We start from the raw sequence: 25,221 nt of genomic DNA, 5'->3' as shown, positions 1-25,221 counted from the left end.
AGACAGGGGGAGGTCACACATTGGAATTGCAGGGAATGAAAGGGCAGATTGAGCAGCCAAGGAGTCGTGTTGTGATCCTCTGGTATTTCGGTTCACTATCCCTCTGCATGCTATCACCTCGCTGTTGAGATACAAAGTCATGTGACGATGGGAAGACTAGTGGCTGGCAGTGACTGATAACAAGCTCCATGTCATTAAGCCCACAACTCGGCCGTGGAGTACTTCCTTCCAGCCGTGTTGATGGGGTGAGGTCCTTCTTACTTGTTTTTGCATAGGCTGCAGCCCTATTCTTACACATCACGGTGTGCCACATTTTATTGGACTGCATTTTATTTGCCAACCAGTGGCTGCGGCAGATTAGTGTGAGCCAACTGGGGAAGATCACCTTACTTTGCATCTTTGGTGTGTTGCCTTATTGCCTTTTCCTCGATGCCACTGTCCTTTAATGCTATGTAGCCAGCATGGCAGCCAATCCAGTTCCACACCATTTTCCCTCATGAGGACAACCTCCAATGGCTGTCTGAGACCAAAATCCATTCCCCAGTTTCTGGCCTGACGGTAGCTGATGATGTCGTAGTGGACCCTACTGCTATCCCCAACCCTTGGGCCACTATTTTGGGAGATTTTGAGCTCCACCCACTATCTCCCTCCCTTCCTCCATCGGAAACGATTGGAGGAGGCTCAGGTGATACCCTTCTCTTCCCAGAATTGTGTTACAATGCCACCATTTCTATGAGAGAACTAGATCATGCTCTCACTTCAGTCTGATCCTCCACCCCAGGGCTGGATGATGTTAACATGTTGCATGACCTTTTCTTTGCAGGCAAGTGCTTTCTCCTTTGTACATACAACCGCGTCTTTGAAGAGGGCACGTTTCCCAAACACTGATGTGAAGCCACTGTCATACCCATTCCTAAGCCTGGGAAAGACTAACACCTTCCATCCAGCTATCACCCCACTTCCCTCACCAGCTGTGTTTGCAAGGTGATGGGATGTATGAATCGTGCCTGGCTGGTATGGTGGCACAATCTTTGCAATTCACTAACCACTGCACAGTGTGGATTTAGAGTGCGCCATTCTGCAGTTGACCATCTCATCATTTTGTCAACCCATGTCATGAACAGTGTTTGCTGCAGAAACATCAGACTGTGGCCATGTTTTTCAATTTGGGGAAAGCCTAAGACACTTGGTGAAGGATAGGTATCCTCTGTACACTCTACACGTATCCTCTGTACACTACACGTGGGGCTTCCATGGCCGCATGCCCAGTTTCCTTCAGGAATTCTTAAAAGACTGTGCAGGTTCTGTCCTGTCGGACACCTTTATCCAGGAAAAAGGTGTGGCATAGGGTTCCACCCTGAGTGTCATCCTCTTTGCAATCACCATTAACCCTATTATGGCCTGTCTCCTGCTGGGCATCTATGGCTCTCTTTTTGTTGACGATTTTGCCAACTATTGCAGTTCTTCACGGACTTGTCTCCTTGAGCAGCGTCTTCAGCGATGTCTGGGTCACTCATGGAGTATCGACAATTGGTTTTGCTTTTCCACTGACAAAACCATTTGTATGAACTACTGGCGGCATAATTTTTTTGTTTCACTGTCATTATATCTTGGGCCTGTGGCTCTTCTGTTCATTGTAACTCTGAATATCCTGGGGCTCATGCTTGATAGCAAACTGTTTTGGTCCTCCCACGTGTCTTACTTGGCTGCCCACTGTACATGATCCCTCAATGTCATATGTGCCCTTAGCGGTACGTCCTGGAGAGTGGATCAAACCATGCTCCTCTGTTTGTATTAGTCCCTTGTCCATTCGAAATTAGACTGAGGGTGTTTCGTTTATGCATCTGCACATCTGTCCCTCTTAACACCGTCTCAATACTCTCCACCATCGTGGCACCCATTCGGCCACTGGCACCCTTTACACTAACCTGATTGAGAGTCTGTAAGCCGAAGCAGCCGTACTACAGCTGTCATACGGTCCTGACTTCCTCCTCAGCAGATACGCATGCCGTTTGTCTGCCATGCCTGGCCGTCCATCCTACACTTCCTTCTTTGATGACTCCTTTGATCAGCTAAGGTGTGTCCCTCTTTCCTGTTACCTACTGGAGTTCACTTTTCACTGTTGCTCCAGCAGCCTAACTTCACACTACCTGCCACTTTTACAGTGGGTGTAAACTTTTCACCACCTTGGCTTCGTGAAGTGGCCTGTGTTTACTTTCGCCTTCATTTGCTTCCCAAAGACACTACTCCAGTATCACTCTATTGCTATAATTTTTCCGACATTTACACAGAACTTCATGATAGCACCTTTGTGTAAACTGATGGCTCTCGGACTGACCGTGGTGTCGAGTGTACCTTTGTCATTGACACTGATGATTTTCTGTTTCGGCCTCAGGAACACCGCTCAGTATTTACAACAGAGCTCTTTGCCCTGTATCGGACCACGCAGTACATCTGGCATCACGGGCTTTCCAATTATGTCTGTTCAGAGCCTCAGTGTGCTGTACACTGTTCATCCCATAGTGCAATGGGTACAGGAAGGCTGTCACTTGCTCACTCTTGATGGAGCCACTATGATGTTTATGTGGATTCCTGGTCACGTTGGTCTGATGGGAAATAAGGCCACTGAGGCTGCTGCCAAGGCTGCAGTCCTTGTTTGTCAGCCCAGTAGTTCTTCCAATCCCTCCAATGATCTCTGTGTTGCCGTCTGTCAGCAGGTGGTGTCACTTTGGCATCTCCACTGGTCCTACCTTCATGGGAACAAGATCCGGGGAATTTAGTCTCTCCCATCGGCTTGGACGAACTCCTTTCAGCCCTCTCGCCATGAGGAGATTATTTTAGCTAGTTGCGTATCAGGCAGTCTTTTTTAGCCATCACCATTTGTTAAGTGATGCTCCCCCACCACAATGTGTTCATTGTCCTCAGCCTCTGATGGTTTGCCATTTTCTGACAGAATACGCTTTTTTTAACCACTTACATTCTTATTTGTGTTTGCTGTCTGAGTTATTGGCTGATTTAGAGAACGATGCACTTGCTGACAACCGCGTTTTGCGTTTTATCCATTGCAGCAATATGGCGAAGGACATTTAATCTTTAGTTCAGGACCTCCGTGTGACTATCGCGTATTTTATGGACCTTTCTCCAAGTCCCTGTTTTTAGTTACCTTTCCTTCTGTCACTTGGGCTTAACGTGTAGTCGTTTTTAACTCCTCTTCTTGTACTTAATGTTCTACGGTTCTGACATGGGTGCGTACGACCTTAGTGGTTTTTGCACCCTAAAACAAAACAAAAAAAAGAAGAAATACAGTGGTGACTAGTCCACGTGTTGTGGGGGGTGTCATTATGTACCCTTTTGGTTGAACCCCCTGGCAGTACAGGGATCAGACTTCTGATAACTGAGCTGCTACCTCCCCATGTATGCCTAGAAAAGGTTGTTTGTAATTTCTTGAGCCTCGGAACTTCTGGCAACGGCCACCTTGCCAGATGGCTCTTGCTGCGGCTTGGCAGCACTCGTGGGGAGAGCCCCTAAGTATCTGAAATGCATTGAACTCCAAAAACTGGCCATCCTGCTATGGCTGTCTCGTTATTAGGGAATGGGTCTTTTAATGCTGCTTCTTATGACCCTGTGGCCTTTCCTTCCTTGGCTACCCCTAAGAGGAGGGCCTAGCATGCCAGCTTCGGGTGAAACACCTTCCCCTCTACCTGGTCTGCACCAGGGCTGAAGGGGTCACTTTCATCACACCAAGGTGTTGTTTTTCATCAAAATTATTGAAGACAAGTTTGGCAAAGTGGTTTCTCTGAGTAAGATGCAGTTGGGTTCACTATTGATCGAAACTACTTCTGCCGTACTGTTTGTGGCACTTCGTGCCTGTGACCATCTTGGCAACATCCTGATGTCCATTACTCCTCACCAGTCTTTGAATATGGTCCAGTGAGTCATTTTTCACAGGGACCTCATTCTTCAAACTGATGAATTCTGGGCCAGTGTGGAATGATAGGGCATTTATTTTGTTTGGCATGTAATGACAAAGTTGTTTGTGCACTGTTATACAGTTATTAAATTTAACAGTTTTCAATGGTGTTTCGTGCTGTTTTTGTCAAAATAACGATTTAATAAACTTTTGGAAACATTTTCTCACTGTGTTTTTTTAGTTTTCTGTGCATTGAAGTCGTTTAATAAATTTCGTGCGGAAGTTTCCAGCTGACATTTCTTATTGTTTCTAATGATATATTTCAGTACAATTTTCACTCACTGTTTTAACTTCGTTGAATGTTGTAGTGGCCGCTTGAATTTTTGGTTTTTAACTGAGAAATTTTGTGAATTTTTGTTGGTATTGGTATTAGTTGTGGTGTAGTAGTATTAATAAAAGTTGTCGCTTTCTTGGTAGAGAGAGAATTTCAAGACTGCTGTTGTTAGTTCTATAAATATTTCTACCGGGGTAGCTGAACTGATGTAACATAGACGTTGAGGTGTCGTCCCCCCTCCCCCACCCCCCACCCCCCGTTCCCCGTAACTGTAAAATTTTACCATGAGTGAGAAGAGCGGGCTCTGTCATAGGTTTGTGAGTGGTGGGTTACAGTGTGGGTTTGCTCAAAGTATTTTCGTTGGGAGAGGGGGGGGGGGATGCAGTGTTGGGAGCTAGTTGGCATTCTAGTGAGCTCCTCTCCTGGGAATGCAAAATCTGTAGTAGAAATAAGTTGATAGAGGAGCAGGAGCATAAGATCTGTGCCCTTAAAGTGCATTTACAATATGCAAAGGAGGAAGTAGATAGGTTGTGGGGGTTGAAGAAAACACACACTGGCCTGTACCTGCATGCAGACAGCTGCCACCACCCTTCTCAGAGGAATGGAATACTAAAAACACTAGTACACAGGGCGCGCAGCATCTCAGACGCAGAGAATCTGCCTCAGGAATTGGAACACTTCAAAACCGTGTTCCGAAAAAATGGGTACTCGGAATGGCAGATTAGATGCGCTCTCCGTCCCACCACCACAGCACAACCTGTGGAGACAGATGAAGTCACGGAAGAAGAGGTAACCACTGCCTTTATTCCATACAATGCCGCACTATCGGGAAAATCGGCCGTATATTAAAGAAACACCGATTTAAAACCGTTTTTTGCCCGCCCAATAAAACACGGGCATTACTGGGAAGCGTGAAAGATGACCTCGGTTTGAGGAAGGCCGGCATGTACCAAATTCCTTGTGAGTGTGGGAAGACTTATATCAGACAAACAGTACGCACCATCGAAAATCATTGCCGAGAACATCAAAGGCACGCTCGACTGAAATATCCAAATAAGTCGGCGGTAGCAGAGCACTGTTGGTCCAAGAAACACGAGACGGATTATGAGCATACCAAGATCCTGGCTCAGACCTCTAAATATTGGGACAGTGTTATAAGGGAGGCTGTCGAAATTTGCACCAGGGAAGATCTTATCAACCAAGATTGCGGCTACAATCTCAGCAAGGCTTGGGACCCGGCATTGAATGTAATTAAGACGACTCTCAGCAAGAAGTACGAACTGGCAACCAGGGCAGATGTAGCAAGCACATTGACACTACGACAGATTCCGACGCCCACGTCTTCGCGACGGCTGGCGCACGGGTGCGGACGGCGAAGAGAGCGGCCCGCGGGGGAGGGGATTTAAATCTAAATCGGCCGCCCACCCTCAGGAGCTCAGTTAGTCAGCGCATCTGACGATGGCGACATGTCTGATCGCCGAAATATTGTGCCCGTTGGACACTATGAACCAGCAGTATACCTGTGGACTGTTCAAGCAGAAAGGAGGTGGTTCTACTGTTAGGTAGTTCACACAGAGGTGTGGGCCAGCAGTTGCAGGTAGTGTTGGGGGGGGGGGGGGGGGGTGAGTACCAGGTCACCAACATTGTGAAGCCTAGTGCAGGCTTGGCTCAGGTGACTGACAGAATAGGGGAGTTACGTAGGAATTTTACAAAGGAGGATCAGTTAATGATAGTGGGCGGAGCAGAGAATAGTCTTGATAGGGACGGAATATGATGTAGGTGGTGACCTGGTAAAGATAGCTACTCATACTGGTGAAACTAGTGTGCATTTCATGCAACTGTTTCAGTGTCATGATCGGCCTCATCTTAATGCGGCTGTTAGGCATATTAACATGGGGCTGGAGAAGATGCTGATGACAGAGGGCATGGGCCAGTTGAGTCTATCAATAGATCAGGTTTTACTAGGCATGGTCTGCACCTCAATAGGTATGGGAAGGGAAGGCTGGCAAAGCTTATAGGTGACAGTGTAGTGGGTGGTGGTGGTGGTGGTGGTGGGGGATCACTTGTGGAAAAATTCCTGTAGTAGTTGGTGTCAGAGTTGGACCTTTTTAAGATTGAAGTCAGCTGATCGGTATACCTGCTTAAAGCAAGTTCCTCTAAGGAATCACCTTCAGAGGACATCATGCTTCCAAGTAGATAAAGAATTAGCATATTTCATCAAAATATAAGAGGTATTAGAGATAAAGTTAGTGAATTGGTTATAGATGTTGACTCTGAAATTATTGGTATATTGGAGCGCCACTCTAATAGTTCGACAATTCAGAGGCTTTCTTTACCAGGTTACAGATTAGCTGGCTGTTTTCAAGAAGTTCCTTGCAGAGTGGGGGAGTGGCCATGTATGTAAAAAAACAGTATTCCATTTACAATTGTGCAAGTAAAATTTTTTTCCCCCCAACTAGAGTGCAGGGGAGCAGTAGCACAGCCATAGACAATATTTTTATTCAGTTTTAATTACTATATGGATATTCTGTTAGTAAAAGGGTAAATGGCCTTCAGACCATGATTCACAAATTTTAACACTAAAAGGTTTTTGTACTCAAACAAATGTTACATATAATTACAAACTATGTAGGAAACCTAACCCAATGGCAATAGAGAGTTTTTTAAACATCATTAAGGAGCAAGAGTGGCAGAATGTTTCTAGTGCTGATAACATAGATGACAAATATAATGCTTTCCTTAATATATTTCTCATGGTCTTTGAGAGTTGCTTTCCATTAGAATGTTCTAAAAGAGTTACTAGCAGTAAAAGGCAGCCTGGGTGGCAGACTAGATAAAAGGACACCATGTAGAACAAAGAGGGAATTATATCAAAATGTTAGAAGTAGTTACAATCAAGCTACAGTAGCCCATTACAAACAGTATTGTAAGGTGTTTAAAAACATTATTAGGAAGGCAAAGAGTATGTGGGATGCAAGCAGAATAGCTAATTCGCAGGATAAAATTAAAACCATATGGTTAGTTGTGAAGGAAGTGTCTGGTCAGCAGCAGAAAGTCGACAATATCCAGCCAGTTCATTGTAAAAATATTTCTGTTACTGATAAATCAGATACATTTACAGTATTTAACAATCATTTTCTGAACATTGCTGGGGAATTAAATAAAAATTTAGTTTCTACTCTGACGCTCATGTCTGAAATACTCCTCTGATATTGACAAGGGGGAGATTGAGTCAATAATTAAATCACTGAAGACTAAGGACTCTCGTGGATATAATGGAGTACCTAGCAGAATATGGAAGTACTATGCTGCACGTGTTAGCTCTGCATTTAGCCATATTTGTAATTTTTCCTTTAGGGATGGGCAGTTTCCTGAACGATTAATGTACTCAGTAGTGAAGCCACTTTATAAAAAGGGTGAAACATATAATGTAGATAATTTTCAACCTATTTCTATGCTATCAGTGTTTGCTAAAGCTATTAAAAAGGCTGTGTAAATAAGGATAATTTATCATTTTATATCACATAATTTTCTATCACATGTGAGGTTCAGCCTTAGAAGTCACTTAACAACTGAAAATGCTATATTCTCTTTTCTCTGTGAGGTACTTGATGGGTTAAACAAAAGGTTTCAAACACTAGACGTATTTTTTGATTTAACTGTGTTGATCACAAAATATTGCTCCAGAAGTTGAACCATTACGGAATACAGGGAGTAGCTCACAATTGGTTCACCTCTTACTTTAAGAATAGACAGCAAAAAGTCATTATTCACAGTGTTGAGAATGGCTGTGATGTGTGGGATCTGAGAGGGGTATGCTCAAATGGGAGGGGGGGGGGGGGGGTGGCCCAGGGATCAGTTTTGGGGCCACTCCTGTTCCTTATTTATATAAATGATATGCCCTCTAGTGTTACAAGTAATTCTAAAATATTTCTGTTTCCTGATGACACTAGCGTGGTAGTAAGGGATGTTGGTGCAACATAGGCTTGGTTTCAAGTAGTACAGTTAAACACGTGTTCATGGGTTGCATCAACATCGAGTCATACCAGTGTTGGGTTTGTGTCGGTTGTGGAACGCCACGACCGACCTCATTTGAGCTCTTCTGTCAGGAGAGTTAATTTGGAGTTGGAACGGCTACTTCTATCTGGTGCGGGGTCACACATTGGTGTGGTTCCTGTTGATTCACTCTGTAGGTGGGACTATACTACACATGGCGTACACCTCAACAAGAAAGGGAAGGGTAAACTGGCTGGGCTGATAGCAGGAAATTTAAAGGGGGGAGGAACTACATCTCATGGCGGAAACTCTTTTTTTAGTGTAAGATCAGTGTCCAGTGGGAAACTCAGCCAGGCAAGTACTAAAGATGTTAAAAAAGTTCAAAGTTAAGGACATAAATGCTTATCCTGTTGAGAATGGTCTTTCAGATCATGGTGCACAGCTAGTTACAGTACATGACATAGCTCCATGCAGTATATCAAATCAGACTTTCAAAGCAGTGTGTTCAATTAACGATATAAATATTGCAAACTTTAGGGAAAGCCTACAGCAGCTAGACTGGGATGAAGTGTATAAGGAACCCGATGCAAACTTGAAATATAACTTATTTCACGATACATTTTTAAGGGTATTTGAAAATTGTTTTCCCAAGAAAATAGTTAAACATAATTCCAAGAAAACATATAAAAAACCTTGGCTAACTAAAGGAATAAGAATATCTTGCAACCGTAAAAGAGAACTGTATCTAACAGCAAGAGGGAGTACTGACCCCGAAATTGTTCAATATTATAAAAACTATTGTGCGGTACTAAGAAAAGTTATTAAGAAGTCCAGAAGCATGTGTATCATGTCTGAGATCAGTAACTCTGATAATAAAATTAAAGCAATTTGGAATATTATTGAAAGGGAAACAGGGCAACCAAGAGCACAGGAAGACTTTAGTGCCATAAAACTGAATGACAAGCGTACTAACAAACAATCAGAAATTGAAAATATTTTCAGTAATCATTTTCTAAATGTTGTGGAGAAAATAGGATCTAGATCTTCACTAGAAGAGGCAAGGCTACTAATAGAAGAGGCCATACCTGTGCAGTTTGAAACAACTGTAATTCCACCAACCTCTCCCTCTGAAATCAGTGAAATAATAAACTCGCTGAAAAGTAAGAGCTCTTACGGAATTGATGGCATTTCCAGCAAGGTACTTAAAGCTTGTTCCCCACAGATAAGTAGGATTCTCAGCCATGTATGTAATAGCTCTTTGGAGCAGGGTGTTTTCCCCGATAGACTGAAATATGCCATTGTAAAACCATTGCATAAAAAGGAGGGGATACGTCGGATGTCAACAACTACCGCCCAATCTTTCTTCTGACAGCTCTATCAATAATTTTTGAGAAAGTAATGTGTTCAAGAGTAGCCTCCCATATTTGTAAAAATAAAGTACTAACAAAATGTCAGTTTGGTTTTCAGAAAGGCTTCTCATCAGAAAATGCTTTATACGCTTTGACTGATCAAATATTAAATGCTCTGAATAACCGGAATCACCCATTGGTATTTTTTGTGATCTCTCAAAGGCCTTTGACTGTGTAAATCATGGAATTCTTTTAGATAAGCTAAATCATTATGGTTTGAGGGGGGGGGGGGGGGGGGGGGGGGGGGCAGTGCACAAATGGTTTAATTCATACTTAATTGGAAGAATGCAGAAAGTTGAAATAAGTGGTTCATGTAATGTTAAAACAATAGCTGATTCCTCAAATTGGGGGGCTATCGAGTACGGGGTCCCACAGGGTTCGGTCTTAGGTCCTTTACTGTTCTTGATATACATTAATGACTTAGCATTCCACATTGATGAAGATGCAAAGTTAGTTCTTTTTGCTGACGATACAAGTATGGTAATAACATCCAAAAACAAAGAACTAAGTGATGTAATTGTAAATGATGTATTTCACAAAATTATAAGTGGTTCTCAGCAAACAGACTCTCTTTAAATTTTGATAAAACACAGTATATACAGTTCCGTACAGTAAATGGCACAACTCCAGTAATAAATATAGACTTTGAACAGAAGTCTGTTGCTAAGGTAGAATTTTCAAAATTTTTAGGTGTGTCCATTGATGAGAGGCTAAACTGGAAACAACACATTGATGGTCTGAGTTCAGCTACGTATGCTATTAGGGTTATTGCAGATTTTGGTGATAAGAATCTCAGTAAATTAGCTTACTATGCCTACTTTCATTCACTGCTTTCGTATGGCATCATATTTTGGGGTAATTCATCATTGAGTAGAAAAGTATTCATTGCTCAAAAACGTGTAATCAGAATAATTGCTGGAGCCCACCCACCCACGGTCATCCTGCAGACATCTATTTAAGGTTCTAGGGATCCTCACAGTAACCTCACAGTATATATATTCACTTATGAAATTTGTTGTTAATAATCCAACCCAGTTCAAAAGTAATAGCAGTGTGCATAGCTATAACACCAGAAGAAAGGATGATCTTCACTATGCAGGGTTAAATCTGACTTTGGCACAGAAAGGGGTAAATTATGCTGCCACAAAAGTCTTTGGTCACCTACCAAACAGCATCAAAAGCCTGACAGATAGCCAACTAACATTTAAAAATAAATTAAAAGAATTTCTAGATGACAACTCTTTCTACTCATTGGCTGAATTTTTAGATATAAATTAAGGGAAAAAAAACTCAAACATTAGTGTCATGCAATATTTTGTGTAATGTAATATCTTGTACAGACATCTTTTATTAACCTGACACGTTCCACATCATTACGAAGTGTCGTATTCATGATCTATGGAACAAGTATTAATCTAATCTAATCTAATGCTAAATAACAGTAAGACTTAGTTTTAACAGTTTCTAACCCACAACTCAACAAAACCTGGCGTTTTAATTGCACAGAATGGGCGTATGAGTAGTGAAACTGAGCAGTTTAAATTTCTAGGTGTTCAGATAGGTAGTAAACTGTCATGGAAAGCCCACGTTCAGGATATTGTTCAAAGACTTAATGGTGCCATTTTTACTATTCGAACAGTATCTGGAGTAAGTGATCATTTGACATGAAAATTAGTCTACTTTGCTTATTTTCATTTGCTTATGTCGTATGGTATTATATTTTGGGGTAACTCTTCCCATTCTAAAAGGATATTTTTGGGTCAGAACAGGCGGTTCAGGCAATAAGTGGTGAAAGTTCACAAACCCCTTGTCGACCACTGTTCACTAGTCTGGGTATTTTGACATTGGCCCCTCTATTGTTAACAATATCAGCTTATTCCCAAGAATAAGCAGCTTTGACCCGGTTAATACTCGACAGAAATCCAACCTGTATTTGGATCGGACTTCCTTAACTCTTATGCAAAAAGGTGTGCAGTATACTGCTGCATCAATTTTCAATAAGCTACCACAAGAATTCAAAAATCTTAGCAGTAATCCAGGCACTTTCAAATTGAAATTGAAGAGTTTCATGAAGGGTCACTCCTATTCTGTTGAAACGTCCCATGAAAAATTAAGCTGATTCTTGTGTTGTGTTGTTGACTGTGTTTACTTAAAATTATGGCTTGACTTTTTGTGGGTTCATAGACATTTTATTTTAATCTGTTACTACTTTTATGTTGTAATTTCATGTAATGACACATTCCATGACCTTGGAGATTTGCTCCTCAGTTTGTTCCTACGGAACTCGACGTGTAAATAAAATAAAAATAAAATGTTGAGAACGTCCGTAATGACAATTGCATCAATACCATCACCTTTATTCTTGCATTGCATTTGGGGGAGATACCCTCCTGGAGAAGGTTACCAGTGGGACAAGAAACCACACACACACACACACACACACACACACACACACACACACACACACACACCAATGAGGTGTTTTCGGACTTTGTGTCTCACCCACATATCTTCCTGCTGCACAGTGTACCTTTACTTGCACTGAATGTGGATACCCACTCCATGAGGGGAGCCCCTGTGTTCTGTTGTCTGCCACCCTTGTGAGTTAATTGTGAGAGTGTCACTCTCCACACTTGTGAGACTGTGTGGTTTATAAGAAAGAAAAAAAGGTACAGGTCTAGAAGTCCCTTGGCCATTTATCCTACACTGAATCTCATCACAAATGTAGTCATAAATATTTTCAGCACAGAAATGAACGTAATCCAACGTGGGAAGTTGCTCGACTGTAAGCAGAAAACCCACGGACAGGTTCTCAATGCATTGAAATGAATTGTGACTGAAATCGGCTTGTATATGTAACTAAACTAAATATATATATATATATATATATCTCTCTCTCTCTCTCTCTCTCTCTCTCTCTCTCTCTCTCTCTCTGTGTGTGTGTGTGTGTGTGTGTGTGTGTGTGTGTGTGTGTGTGTGTGGGCGCGCACGTAAAAATAAATAAATCTCAATAAGATATTTGCATTTGTGGCTTTCAGTGTGTTTGAAGCTGAGTTGGCTGACACAATTCCTGTGATACATGCTTCCCTCGCTGGATGTCGAATTATTGGTCGCATGTGTGTGGGTGAGTGACAGTAAACTAAATTTTGGACATAGTTAAATGTTTATATATGATTTCTACAGCAATCATTTGCCCTTTCTGATGTTTATTAATTTTTACAGGAAATCGGAATGGTTTGCTAGTTCCAAATTCAACAACTGACACTGAACTTCAGCATCTAAGGAATTCTCTACCTGACACAGTTCGTGTACAGCGTGTTGAAGAAAGGTTGTCGGCCTTAGGAAATGTCATTGCTTGTAATGATTACGTAGCTCTTGTCCATCCAGATCTTGACAGGGTAACTGTTCTTTCATTTTAAATTCAATGGATCTGTAGCTGGTTGCAATAGACTCCATGATTTTTTTTTTATTTTTTTCCCCTCCCCAATTTATAAAATTAGATTCTAGCTGCCTACCTACTCTCAATAAAATATATCTCGTATGTAATAATCTTTGAAATGGCTTACATAGAACATGTATGTCTCAGAATGTGTTTCTGTTTCATTGGAAGTACGTATGTAATATTGGCTTTATAAAGTCTTAACAATAGCACATTATTTACCTGTAGAAATTGTTATTTGTTTCAGCTTCTGGGTACTATATCCATTTTTAACTAAATGTTTGTCATAGTGAAATAATATTCATTAGAGATTTATCATAAGTAAACTGTGGATGATGGTACCCATCTCTGCCTTGCCCTCTCCGCCACACTCATACTCGCAGGCATCTTTTGGAGACTGCTTTTGATTCTCAAGCACAACTACTGCTTGCTGCCTCACTTCTCCATGGCTACCCTGTTCGTGTCATGGCCCATAGGACTTTGAATTCTTCCTGTGGTGTAATTTACACCAGGCTGCTCGACAGTCTAACCAAGGCTGAAATCCAGTCTTACCTCTCTGAACAGGGTGTCATTGCCGTCCATCGTGTAATGAAAAGGTAGATTCCTCCTCAGTGCCTACCCGCACTATTTTCCTCACCTTTGATAGAGTGGTGCTGCCATCCAGTATCAAAGCAAGCTATGAAATTATTACAGTCCAGCTGTACATTCCGAACCTGATGTGCTGCTACCAGTGTCATGGTGTCAATTGTACTAGAATGTCTTGTCGACACCCAGCCAAATGTGTAACCTGTGGTAGGGATGCACACAAGGGCAATTGTCCACCTCCTTCTCCCCACTATATCAACTGCAGTGGTGGCCATGCCACCTCCTCTCGTGATTGTCCCATGTATCTTGATGAGCGGCTGTCCAAGATATCCGGATAAAGGAAAAAGTGCCTTCCCAATAGCTTGTAAGCTACTGGCTACTCGCAGATCCTGTGTTCTCCCGTCTGGCACCTGTAGTGCTGTTATTGTTACCCCTCACTCCATGAAGGACATGGCCACGCAGATGTCTGATCTCTGATTCAGCTGTGAGATTGTGAAATCACCCAGTGTCAAGGTAGCATCGCCATCCCCCCATGCAACAAACTGTCAAACTCTCGCCTCAAGGAGCGAAGCCACAATCTACACAACTGGTGGGCCGGATAAGACAGGAGTAGTACTCCTGTGTTGACTCCCTCCGTTTCTCCATCTAAACAACACCCGAGTCTTCCTCTAACCCAAAAAGCATGAAGAAGTCCACCAAAGGCAAACGGTCTTCTCTTTTGCCAACTCAAAGATCCTCTTCAACAATGTCTTTCCATGATACCTTAGCCCGGCTGACCTCCGTATCGCCAGTGCGCACAACCAATCATTTTTCAGCATTGGACTCCACGGACCAGCCGCATGAGCAAGCCGATGCTTCTGTGGACACCTTGGAGCAGGATCCTCCTGCTTTTGTGCCCTGTAATAGTGACTTTACTCCGGCTGTCACCCAGCAGCCGCCAAGTTGACACCCCGACATCTCTTCCTCATTATGACTGTCCTCCAATGGAACGTTCGTGGCCTTCGTTCTCACAAAGAGGATTTACGGCTGCTTTTAGCACCACAGCATACCCTTGTACTCTGCCTTCAGGAAACGAAATTGCTCTCTCACGACTGCTTTGAGCTTTCACATTACTTACTGATTCGTTTTTTACCATCCCCCTGAGGTCAGCATTCCTTCTCATGTAGGTGTAATGCTGCTCATACGGGATGACATTCATAGTCAGCCCATCTCCCTGACTACCCATCTTCAAGCTGTTGCAGTTTGCCTTTTCCTTCCCCACCTTACTTTTTCCTCTATACCATTTATGTCCCTCTGTCATTCATTGTCACCAGGGCAGACTTCCTTCAGCTTATTGGGCAGCTATCTCCCCCATTTTTGCTACTCGGTGACTTTAATGCACATCATCCCCTTTGGGGCTCTCCCAGGACCTGTTGGAGAGGTGCCCTCTTGGCTGACCTTCTTAACCAACTTAACCTCTTCTGCCTTAACACTGGAGCACCCACATCCTTTCCAACTCCTCGCACACCTATCCTTTTGCACTGCCCAACTTGCCCATCATCTTGAGTGGTCCGTTCTTTCTGACACCTACTCGAGCGACCGTTTCCCGTGTGCTATCCGTTTGCTGACTCCTACCCTACCCAATCTACGTGCATGCCCAAATGGCAGTTCACTAAGGCTGACTGGCAGCTTTATTCCTCCATGGTGGCCTTCGCAAAACAAGATTTCCCCAGTTGTGATGCCCAGGTGGAATATCACACAAATGTTACCCTTACTGCAGTACGTTCCATTCCTCACATTTCCTCTTTAGCATGTCATGCCCCAGTCCCTTGGTGGACTGAGGCGTGCCACTATGCAATTCATACACGGAAATGCGCACTCCGCATTTTTAACTGTCATCCTACAATAGCAAACTGCATTCATTATAAACAGATGCGTGCAAAGTGTCATTGCATTCTTCGGGATAGCAAAAGAGCTAGCTGGATTTCATTCACTAGTTCTTTTAACAGTTTCACCCCTTCCTCTGTTGTGTGGGACAACCTCCAACAGTTCTCTGGGACCAAGATCCATTCTCAAATTTTCAGTCTGACAGTATCAGACAATGTTATTGTGGATCCTATTGCTATCTCCAACACCTTGGGCAACCATTTTACGGAAGTTTTGAGCTCTCCCCACTATCACCCTGCCTTCCTCCACCGGAAGTGAGCAGAGGAGGCTAAGGTGATACCCTTCTCTCCTTCAAATCTTGAGTGTTGACAGTGCTGCCTATACTATGAGGGAGCTAGATGATGCTCTCCGTTCATCCCGATCCTCCGCCCCAGGGCCAGACGCCACGCACATTCAGATGTTACAGCACCTTTCTCTTGCAGACAAGCATTTTCTGCTTAACACTTACAACTGCATCTGGGCAGAGGGCACATTTGCCGGGTGCTGGTGTGATGCCATCGTCATACCCACACCTAAGCCCGGTAAGGACATAAACCTTCTTTCTAGCTACTGCCCCATCTCTCTTACTAGCTGCATTTGCACGGTGATGGAACGTGTGATTCATGCCTGACTGGTATGGTGGCTCAAGTCTCGCAATTTACTGACAAATGCACAGTGTGGATTTAGAGTGCGGCGTTCAGCAGTTGACCATCTAATTACTTTGTCAGCCCATGGCATGAATGGTTTTCTGCGGGAATCCCAAACTGTGGCCGTGTTTTTCGACTTGGAGAAGACCTACGACACCTGCTGGAGAACTGGTATCCTTCGTACTCTTTACACATGGGGCTTCTGTGGCCGCCTGCCCTGTTTCCTTCAGGCATTTTTAAAAGATCGAGTTTTCAAGGTGCGTGTGGTCTCAGCCCTGCCGGACACCTTTATCCAGGAAAACGCTGTGCCTCAGGGTTCCGTCCTGAGTGTTGCCCTCTTTGCTATCGCCATTAACCCTATAATGGCCTGTCTCCCGCTTGGCATCTCCAGCTCCCTTTTTGTTGACGATTTTGCAATCCATACAGTTTTTGACAGACCCTTCTCACTGAGCGGCACCTTCAGCGATGCCCTGATCGTCTTTACACCTGGAGCATTGACAATGGCTTTCACTTTTCCACTGACAAAACCTTCTGTATGAATTTCTGGCGATGCAAGTGGTTTCTCCCACCAACTTTACATCTTGGGCCTGTTGCCTTTTCCATTCGTTGAAACTACAGTGAAACCCTGCTTTTACACTTTTCAAGGGACTTCAAAAAATTGTGTAAAATGTGAGAAAATGTAAAATTGGGAAATAATGTTTTAAGCTGTAAAAGCTATGTATTGGATTCCCCCTTGCACTTTATGTATGATATATGTACGTAACAGGCATCAAAAGATTTGGCAGGGACTTCTTTTACTATCTAATGGAGGTTTATTATCTAATAAAAACTGCTGATGTAACTGGAAATAACTGTCTGGGAAGTATGAAAGTTTGACTCAATTTCATGTCATTAACAATGTTTTTGAAAGCCTGCAGCTGTCATTGATTATTTAGATAATAAAATACTGAAAGAGTTACATATTTTTTCGTGCTTAGTATCACTCTTTTTCAAGAATTTTTTTCTCGTTGTCAAGTGCAAATATGTAAATAAGTATTTTGTATGGTGTTTGAATATGTATTATTCTGCTTCTCTTGCACTGTAGTCGTCTTTTTGAGGTTGTGAGGTACTGTGCTTCATCAGTTGTGTAGAAAACCCCACACACTCAAACTATCACCCACTTTGTTTGTTTGTGTAACATCACAAAAAATACATACGTAAATACTGCACTTGACAACGAGAATAAATTCTCGAAACGCGTTTTGCTCAGCATGAATACAATAAAATACATAACCAATCCTGTGTTTACACCAAAAAATATGAGCAACAAAAAGTTAATGACGTTGTCGACTAATGCTCCACATGGCCATACACTGAAGCATGCTAAATAGGGTTCGACAAAGGTGTCACGATGATGACAAGCACGAAACTGCATTTGCACAGTAGAGACAGTTTGGAAATGGTTGTGATTGGCCACGGTATCTTCATTCTAGTTACTCCCATCAGCCACTACGCCAAGCAGCTGCAGGAGATATGGCACGAATTGCTACAACTTTTACTAGTTTACCGATTCAAATCCGCTGAATAGAGTGCCCTGGTGTCAAGAAACTTAACCACTTAATATTTGTAAACACTACTGGACGACCAACATCATGCCAGCATCATATTTTCTCCACAAACATTTTTTCGTAACGTGTAAATCGCGGGAAAATTATAAATATGTTGACACAAAATCAGGTGCAAATTAACATTTTGGGCATAGGAAATTTGATGGGACCAATAAAAAAAATGTCGTAAATGGCGGGAAAAAGTTAATTCCAGGAATGTAAAAGTGGGGTTATACTGTACGAAATTCCTGGGGCTCATGCTCGATAGGAAATACTCTTGGTCCCTCCCTGTGTCTTGCATGTCAGCCCGCTGTACACGGTTCCTTAAAGTCCTACGTGTCCTCAATGGTACTTCCTGAGGTGCTGATCGAACCACCCACCTCCATTTGTACAAGACCCTTGCCCATTCGAAACTCGACTACGGGCGCTTTGTTCATGCATCTGCATGCCCATCCCTCTTATGCCGTCTCAACACTATCCACCATCATGCCATCCGTTTGGCCACGGGCGTCTTTTACACTAGCCCAGTTGAGAGCCTGTATGCTGAAGCTGCTGAACTACCACTGTCCTACCACGATGACTTTCTCCTCAGTAGGTATTTATGCCGTTTGTCTGCCATGTGTGGCCACCCGTCCTATGCCTCCTTCTTTGACGAATCCTTTGATCATCAGTATGGGGCATGTCCCTCTCCTCTGTTACCTCCTGGAGTCCGCTTTCGGCACTTAATACGGTGGCTTAACTTCACGCTACCTGCAACTTTCCCGGTGGGTGTGAACTCTCCACCACCTTGACTTCATGAAGCGGCTAATGTTAACCTTGGTCTTCATTCGCTTCCTAAGGACACGACCTTCGAATGGAACTTCGTAATAATGCCTTTGTATACACTGATGGCTCTCGGACTGACCGTGGGTTGAGGTGTGCCTTCGTCATTGTCACCCATGTCTTTCAATATCGGCTTCCAGCACACTGCTCAGTCGTTACAACCGAGCTCTTTGCCTTGAATCAGGCCACAGAGTACATCCGGCAACACAGATTTTCAATTGTGTCCTCCACTCAGACTCACTCAGTGCTCTTCAAAGTCTGTGTGCGCTGTACACTGCCCATTCCTTAGTGCAGCAGGTCCAGTAAAACTGTCATTTGCTCACTCTTGGTGGAGCCAGTGTGATGTTTCTGTGGGTTCCTGGTCATGTTGATCTGCTAGGAAACGAGGCTGTTGACACTGCTGCCAAGTCTGCAGTCCTTGTACCTGAGCCTGCTAGTACCTATATTCCCTCCAATGATCTCTGTGTCGCTGTCTGCCAGGAGATGGTGTCCCTTTGGCATTGCTAATGGTCCTCCCTTCAAGGAAATAAGCTCCAGCTTATTAAGCCTCTCCCAGTGGCTTGGATGACCTCTCGGCCCTCCCGCCGGGAGGTTGTCATTTTAACTAGGCTGCGTATTGGGCACAGCCTTTTTAGCCATCGTCATTTGCTAAGTGGCGTTAACCCCACGACTTTGTACACATTGTGCCCATGTTTTAACTGACCACCACTTCCTGATGGAATGTCCAGTTTTTAACTGTTTACGTTCCCGCTTGGGTTTGCCATCTGATTTATCGGCCATTTTAGCAAATGTCACGCGGGCTGTCAACCGCGTTTCACTTTTTATGGCGAAGGCCACTTAATTTTTAGTTTTGTACCTCCGTTTCTGTATGGTGTCTTTTTTAGCCCTTTTTCCATGTGCCTGTTCTTAACTGTCTTCTATTATGTCAATTGGGACTGAAATATAGTCGTTTTTTTTAACTACCCTTTGTCTTTGTGTTCTCTAGTTTTGACTTGGGTGTGTATGATCCCAGTTGTTTTTTGTGCTCTGACGCAAAACAAAACCAAACACATGTACTGGGGCCATCTGGATGATCAGTGATTTTTGTGTTTTACCCAGTGGTGATTCACCACCTTAATGTCTGCTGAAATTGCTGTTGTATGCAGGGAGATATGCTCTGCCATTTCAGCCAACCACATATATGCTTGCATATCCACATCCATACCATCTTCTTGCTGCCATGCTACCCATGTGACATAAAACTCACTAGTTTCCTAGATATTCTTCATTCTTTTTAAGCAGTTCATCCCTAGACACCCTGTATTCCAGTGGCTAATTTGTGGCACAGTTTGGCATAGCTTTATTTTGGTCTTTGAGACGTCAATAGCATTTCCATGAAATCTAACATTAAATTATTAAATCTGCTCCATGAAATGAGGCTCTCAGTAAGCACCATTTCAACAGTATCAACCATGCATTTGCACAGTTTTCTTGTTTAACGTATTTTTGAACTGCATCTTGTTCAGTGGACTGAACTGACTACCAAAGACTTCTGTAGAAATGGGTTTCAGATTCCTATATCATCTGTTCCCCTAAATCCTTTCAAATAGCTGTCTTCTCCATAAATGGGCCAACAGTGTAAGTACTCAGTCACATATAACATTAATGGACATTTAACGTAACATTTATTCTTGTTGAAGGGAGTTTGGAAGACATAGTAGAGATCTACTGTAATTCTTTATTAATTTATTGCAGTGATTTGTTTTCAGGAAACAGAAGAAATTTTAGCAGATGTTTTGAAAGTAGAGGTTTTCAGGCAAACAGTTGCCTCTAATGTGTTGGTTGGATCATACTGTATCCTTTCTAATCAAGGTGGTTTAGTTCATCCACATACATCAGTGCAAGATCAGGATGAATTATCTTCATTGCTGCAGGTTCCGTTAGTGGTGAGTGTAATTCTATTCTTTACATCCAGTATTTTGTTTCTGTGGACCCTACATTGTATATCACTCAGAAGAAAATACATAAAACTGTAGTCAACTGTATCCCCAGAAATATCTGTGCTGTATGTTTCAGTAATTAAGCATATTGAGAAGCTATTGTTAAAATATATTGCAAGTCCTTTTGCAAATGTATGGCGAAGGTTAATTTGTAATGACAATCCCCTGGTCCTCTTATAAACTGATCTGCCAGAATGTTATAACCACCTACCTAACAGCCAGGATGTCCACCTTTGGCATGGATAACAGTGGTAACACTTCATGGCGTGGAAGCAATGGTGCCTTGGTAGGTTGCTGGATGGAATTGGCTCCACATATGCACAGACAGAAGGCACCTAATTCCCATAAATTCCAGGGATTGGGCAGTGAGCTCTGACATGTTCAGCCACATCCCAGATGCATTTGATCAATATTCAGAGTTCAGATCTGGCAAGTTGGGGGGCCAGCACGTCTATTAGAACTTGCCACTATGTCCACTGTGTTCCTCGAACCACTCCATTGCACTACTGGCCTTGTGACACATTACAGGGTTATTACAAGTGATTGAAGCGATTTCGCAGCTCTACAATAACTTTATTATTTGAGATATTTTCACAATGCTTTGCACACACATACAAAAACTCAAAAAGTTCTTTTAGGCATTCAGAAATGTTCGATATGTGCTCCTTTAGTGATTCGGCACACATCAAGCCGATAATCAAGTTCCTCCCACACTCGGCACAGCATGTCCTCATCAATGAGTTCAAAAGCATCGTTGATGCAAGCTCGCAGTTCTGGCACGTTTCTTGGTAGAAGAGGTTTAAACACTGAATCTTTCACATAACCCCACAGAAAGAAATCGCATGGAGTTAAGTCGGGAGAGCGTGGAGGCCACGACATGAATTGCTGATCATGATCTCCATCACGACTGACCCATCGGTTTTCCAATCTCCTGTTTAAGAAATGCCGAACATCACGATGGAAGTGCGGTGGAGCACCATCCTGTTGAAAGATGAAGTCGGCGCTGTCGGTCTCCAGTTGTGGCATGAGCCAATTTTCCAGCATGTCCAGATACACGTGTCCTGTAACGTTTTTTTCGCAGAAGGAAAAGGGGCTGTAAACTTTAAACCGTGAGATTGCACAAAACACGTTAACTTTTGGTGAATTGCGAATTTGCTGCACGAATGCATGAGGATTCTCTACCGCCCAGATTCGCACATTGTGTCTGTTACTTCACCATTAAGAAAAAATGTTGCTTAGTCACTGAAAACAAGTTTCGCACTGAACGCATCCTCTTCCATGAGCTGTTGCAACCGCGCCAAAAATTCAAAGCATTTGACTTTGTCATCGGGTGTCAGGGCTTGTAGCAATTGTAAACGATAAGGCTTCTGCTTTAGCCTTTTCCGTAAGATTTTCCAAACCGTCGGCTGTGGTACGTTTAGCTCCCTGCTTGCTTTATTCGTCGACTTCCTCGGGCTACGCGTGAAACTTGCCCGCACGCGTTCAACCATTTCTTCGCTCACTGCAGGCCAACCCGTTGATTTCTCCTTACAGAGGCACCCAGAAGCTTTAAACTGCGCATACCATCGCCGAATGGAGTTAGCAGTTGGTGGATCTTTGTTGAACTTCGTCCTGAAGTGTCGTTGCACTGTTATGACTGACTGATGTGAGTGCATTTCAAGCACGACATACGCTTTCTCAGCTCCTGTCGCCATTTTGTCTCACTGCGCTCTCAAGCGCTCTGGCGGCAGAAACCTGAAATGCGGCTTCAGCCGAACTTTGAGTTTTTCTACGTATCTGTAGTGTGTTGTGACCATATGTCAATGAATGGAGCTACAGTGAATTTATGAAATTGCTTCAATCATTTGTAATAGCCCTGTATATTATCTTGTTGAAAAATGCCACTGCTGCCAGGAAACAAGATTGTCGTGAAGGGATATATGTGGTCTGCAACCAGTGTATGATATTTTTTGGCCATCATGGTATCTTGCATGAGCTTCACAGGACCGATGGATGCACACATAAAAGTTCTCCAGAGCATAATGGAGCTGCCACCAGCTTGTCTCTATCTCACGGTACAGGTGTCAAGCTCTTCCCCTGGAAGATGACGGATTTGCACCTTCCCATCGGCATGACAAACGACGTATCGGGATTCATGAGGCCATACAACACTGCCACTGCGGCAACATCCAGTGCCAGTGGTCATGTGCCCATTTCATTTGCAGTTGCCAATGTCGTGGTCTTAGCATTGGCTCATGCATGGGGCATCGGCTGCAGAGGCTCATTGTTAGGAGTGTTTGGTGCACTGTGTGTTGTTCAGACACACTTGCACTCTGCCCAACATTAAAGTAAAGTTCCGCAACAGTTTGTTGCCTGTGATATTTTACCAATCTGCCCAGCCTAAGACGTCAGACATAAGGGATGGCTGCCCAACCCCATGATGTCTGTACAAGTTTCACCTTGATTTTGTCGTGTGTTGAAAACACTCACCACAGCACTCCTTAAACATCCGACAAGTTGTGCAGTTTCTGAAATGCTCATGCTGAGCCTCTTGGCCACACAAGTTGCCCTCTGTCAGACTCTGATAGATCATGAGCCATTCCCCTTGTACACGTGGACAGCACTCACTGATACTACATGCACCTTGCATGTGTATGACTAGCAGTCATTTCTCGCCATTTGACACTGCTATCGCCTGGTCAGCTTTATATCGATAGGAGGTCGGTGGTCATAATGTTCTGGGTGATGAGTGTATATTTCATACATCTATGAAATTTGCAAAGTGGGATGAAGCAGAATATCACAGTGAAGTGAAAGTAGCAGAGATATTTTAATTTATTTATTTGATAGGTTTGGTTGTACACTGTTGACTAATCATTGTTTATAAGTAAGAGCCAGTTGCATATCATTCAAATACACTGAGTATAATTTGTTACAGGCCGGAACAGTCAACAGAGGATCGGAAGTTATAGCTGCAGGAATGGTTGTTAACGATTGGTGTGCTTTTTGTGGAATGGACACCACTTCCACAGAGTTATCAGTAATTGAAAGCATCTTTAAATTAAATGATGCACAGCCATCATCAATAGCAACATCAATGCGAGCATCCTTAATTGAAAGGTATTTTCTATGAGTTGATTAGCTGTTTGTTATTTGATAATTACTACAACTTGCAGGCTGCCACTGATGTGAAGTAAAACAGTGGCTTTTTGAATCACTTGTTTGGTGTGTAGATTAGTGTGAATATATCATTTATCTTATTTCTGAATGTTGTGTTCATCAGTTACTTGGTTCCAGCAAGTATTTTAGTTGCTGTATTTATACAATTTTGACATTAATTTTATTGTAGCTTGCATTTTTCCTGTTACTTTACATGAAGTCGTCACAGTTCTGTTGATCCATTGGGGTTTTTCATCAGTGAGCAATGGCTTTCCTTTTATATGTGGATTAGCACCTTTCAACACTTCCAAGTAACATTTTATGAAAGGTGCTAATTTACCAGAATATTGGCCAGCATAGAAGTGGAACATCATGCTAACCTTGCTAAACATAAAAAAATAGAGCAGTATGAGGAAGAATGTGTTGTCGTCCAACCTTGTTGTTCACTTCTGCCATGCAATAATGTTACAACATAGGCATAAATAAGTGTATAAAAAGGTTGCAGCATGCTTCTTTTGTATAGTGTTATAATAAATAGTTCAGTTTGTGAATAATGGGCACCATGGGAGAGCCACACAAGAAAGGCAGTGATAACAAGGGTTGGGTTGAGGTGAATATGTAGGAGAAAAGAGTTTATTACTGTATCTCCAATCCCTCTTGGACTGCGATATCTGCACATTGTTTGGAATTACACTATAAAGGAGCTGCATTTACTGAGATAATCAAACTGTTTTAATTAGATATCAGCCAACAGTAATCATCCAGGCAGATTTGATCAATATCTGGCTGACATTTGATAATCTGATGTGCTCAATTAATATCATGCATTTCATTAAAGTTCTTCAAATGGGCAATTATCTATTGTGCTGCTGACATATAGCACTGATACTGTTGCATGCCAGTATTCTGCTACAAAATTTTGGTATCCTTCCTACTTTTCACTCTTTCCTGCCCTGAGCCCTGCTCAAAATAAAGTAAATATTTCATTCAATGAAAGTAATTTTCTTTGCAATTCATATTTAATATGCTATATTTGTCTTCCAGTATGTCGTGACAAGAGACTTGCCATCAATAAAGAGAAATCTTCATGGAAAAAAATTGCAGTATCGCTTCAGAAATACGCTGCATGGTGTCATCTGGTAAACAACTCTTCAGAAGTGTAATATTGAGGACAGTTCGTGTAATTATTGAGCTCAATTATTGTTGAAGTATATTTTTTACATAATACATGAAATAATGCACACTTTTATTATTTTGTTTACTTCAGAAATTAATAAAAGTATCCCTTATGTTTTATCCTCAACCTTTTTAATGCCAAATATGATGTAATTGTGATAGAAGATTACTGTTGAAAATTGACCAGCTTATGTTGTGATGCAGTGAAAGAAATCTTGGTGGTAATAAAAGTTCCCAGTTCACATTTTTATTCATTGTGAACAGCGCAGCTCCAAGTATGTGGCTTCATTAACTG

General features: G+C 42.6%; 1 protein-coding gene across 1 annotated transcript in view; it reads left to right on the top strand.

The window, feature by feature from the left end:
• Positions 1 to 24,999, top strand: part of LOC124594938 (eukaryotic translation initiation factor 6) — a 62,526-nt gene extending 37,527 nt beyond the window's left edge. Inside the window, exons 2-6 of the mRNA XM_047133440.1 lie at positions 12,688 to 12,773; positions 12,872 to 13,047; positions 20,382 to 20,558; positions 23,530 to 23,711; positions 24,795 to 24,999. Of these exons, the coding sequence (XP_046989396.1) occupies positions 12,688 to 12,773; positions 12,872 to 13,047; positions 20,382 to 20,558; positions 23,530 to 23,711; positions 24,795 to 24,804 (631 nt within the window). The 3' untranslated portion in view covers positions 24,805 to 24,999. The remainder of the gene's footprint in view (positions 1 to 12,687; positions 12,774 to 12,871; positions 13,048 to 20,381; positions 20,559 to 23,529; positions 23,712 to 24,794) is intronic.
• The last annotated feature ends 222 nt before the right edge of the window (positions 25,000 to 25,221 follow it).

The sequence above is a fragment of the Schistocerca americana genome, chromosome 2 (assembly GCF_021461395.2).
Source record: "Schistocerca americana isolate TAMUIC-IGC-003095 chromosome 2, iqSchAmer2.1, whole genome shotgun sequence".
Taxonomy (NCBI): Eukaryota; Metazoa; Arthropoda; class Insecta; order Orthoptera; family Acrididae; genus Schistocerca; species Schistocerca americana.
This window is presented reverse-complemented; position numbering and strand designations above follow the sequence as displayed.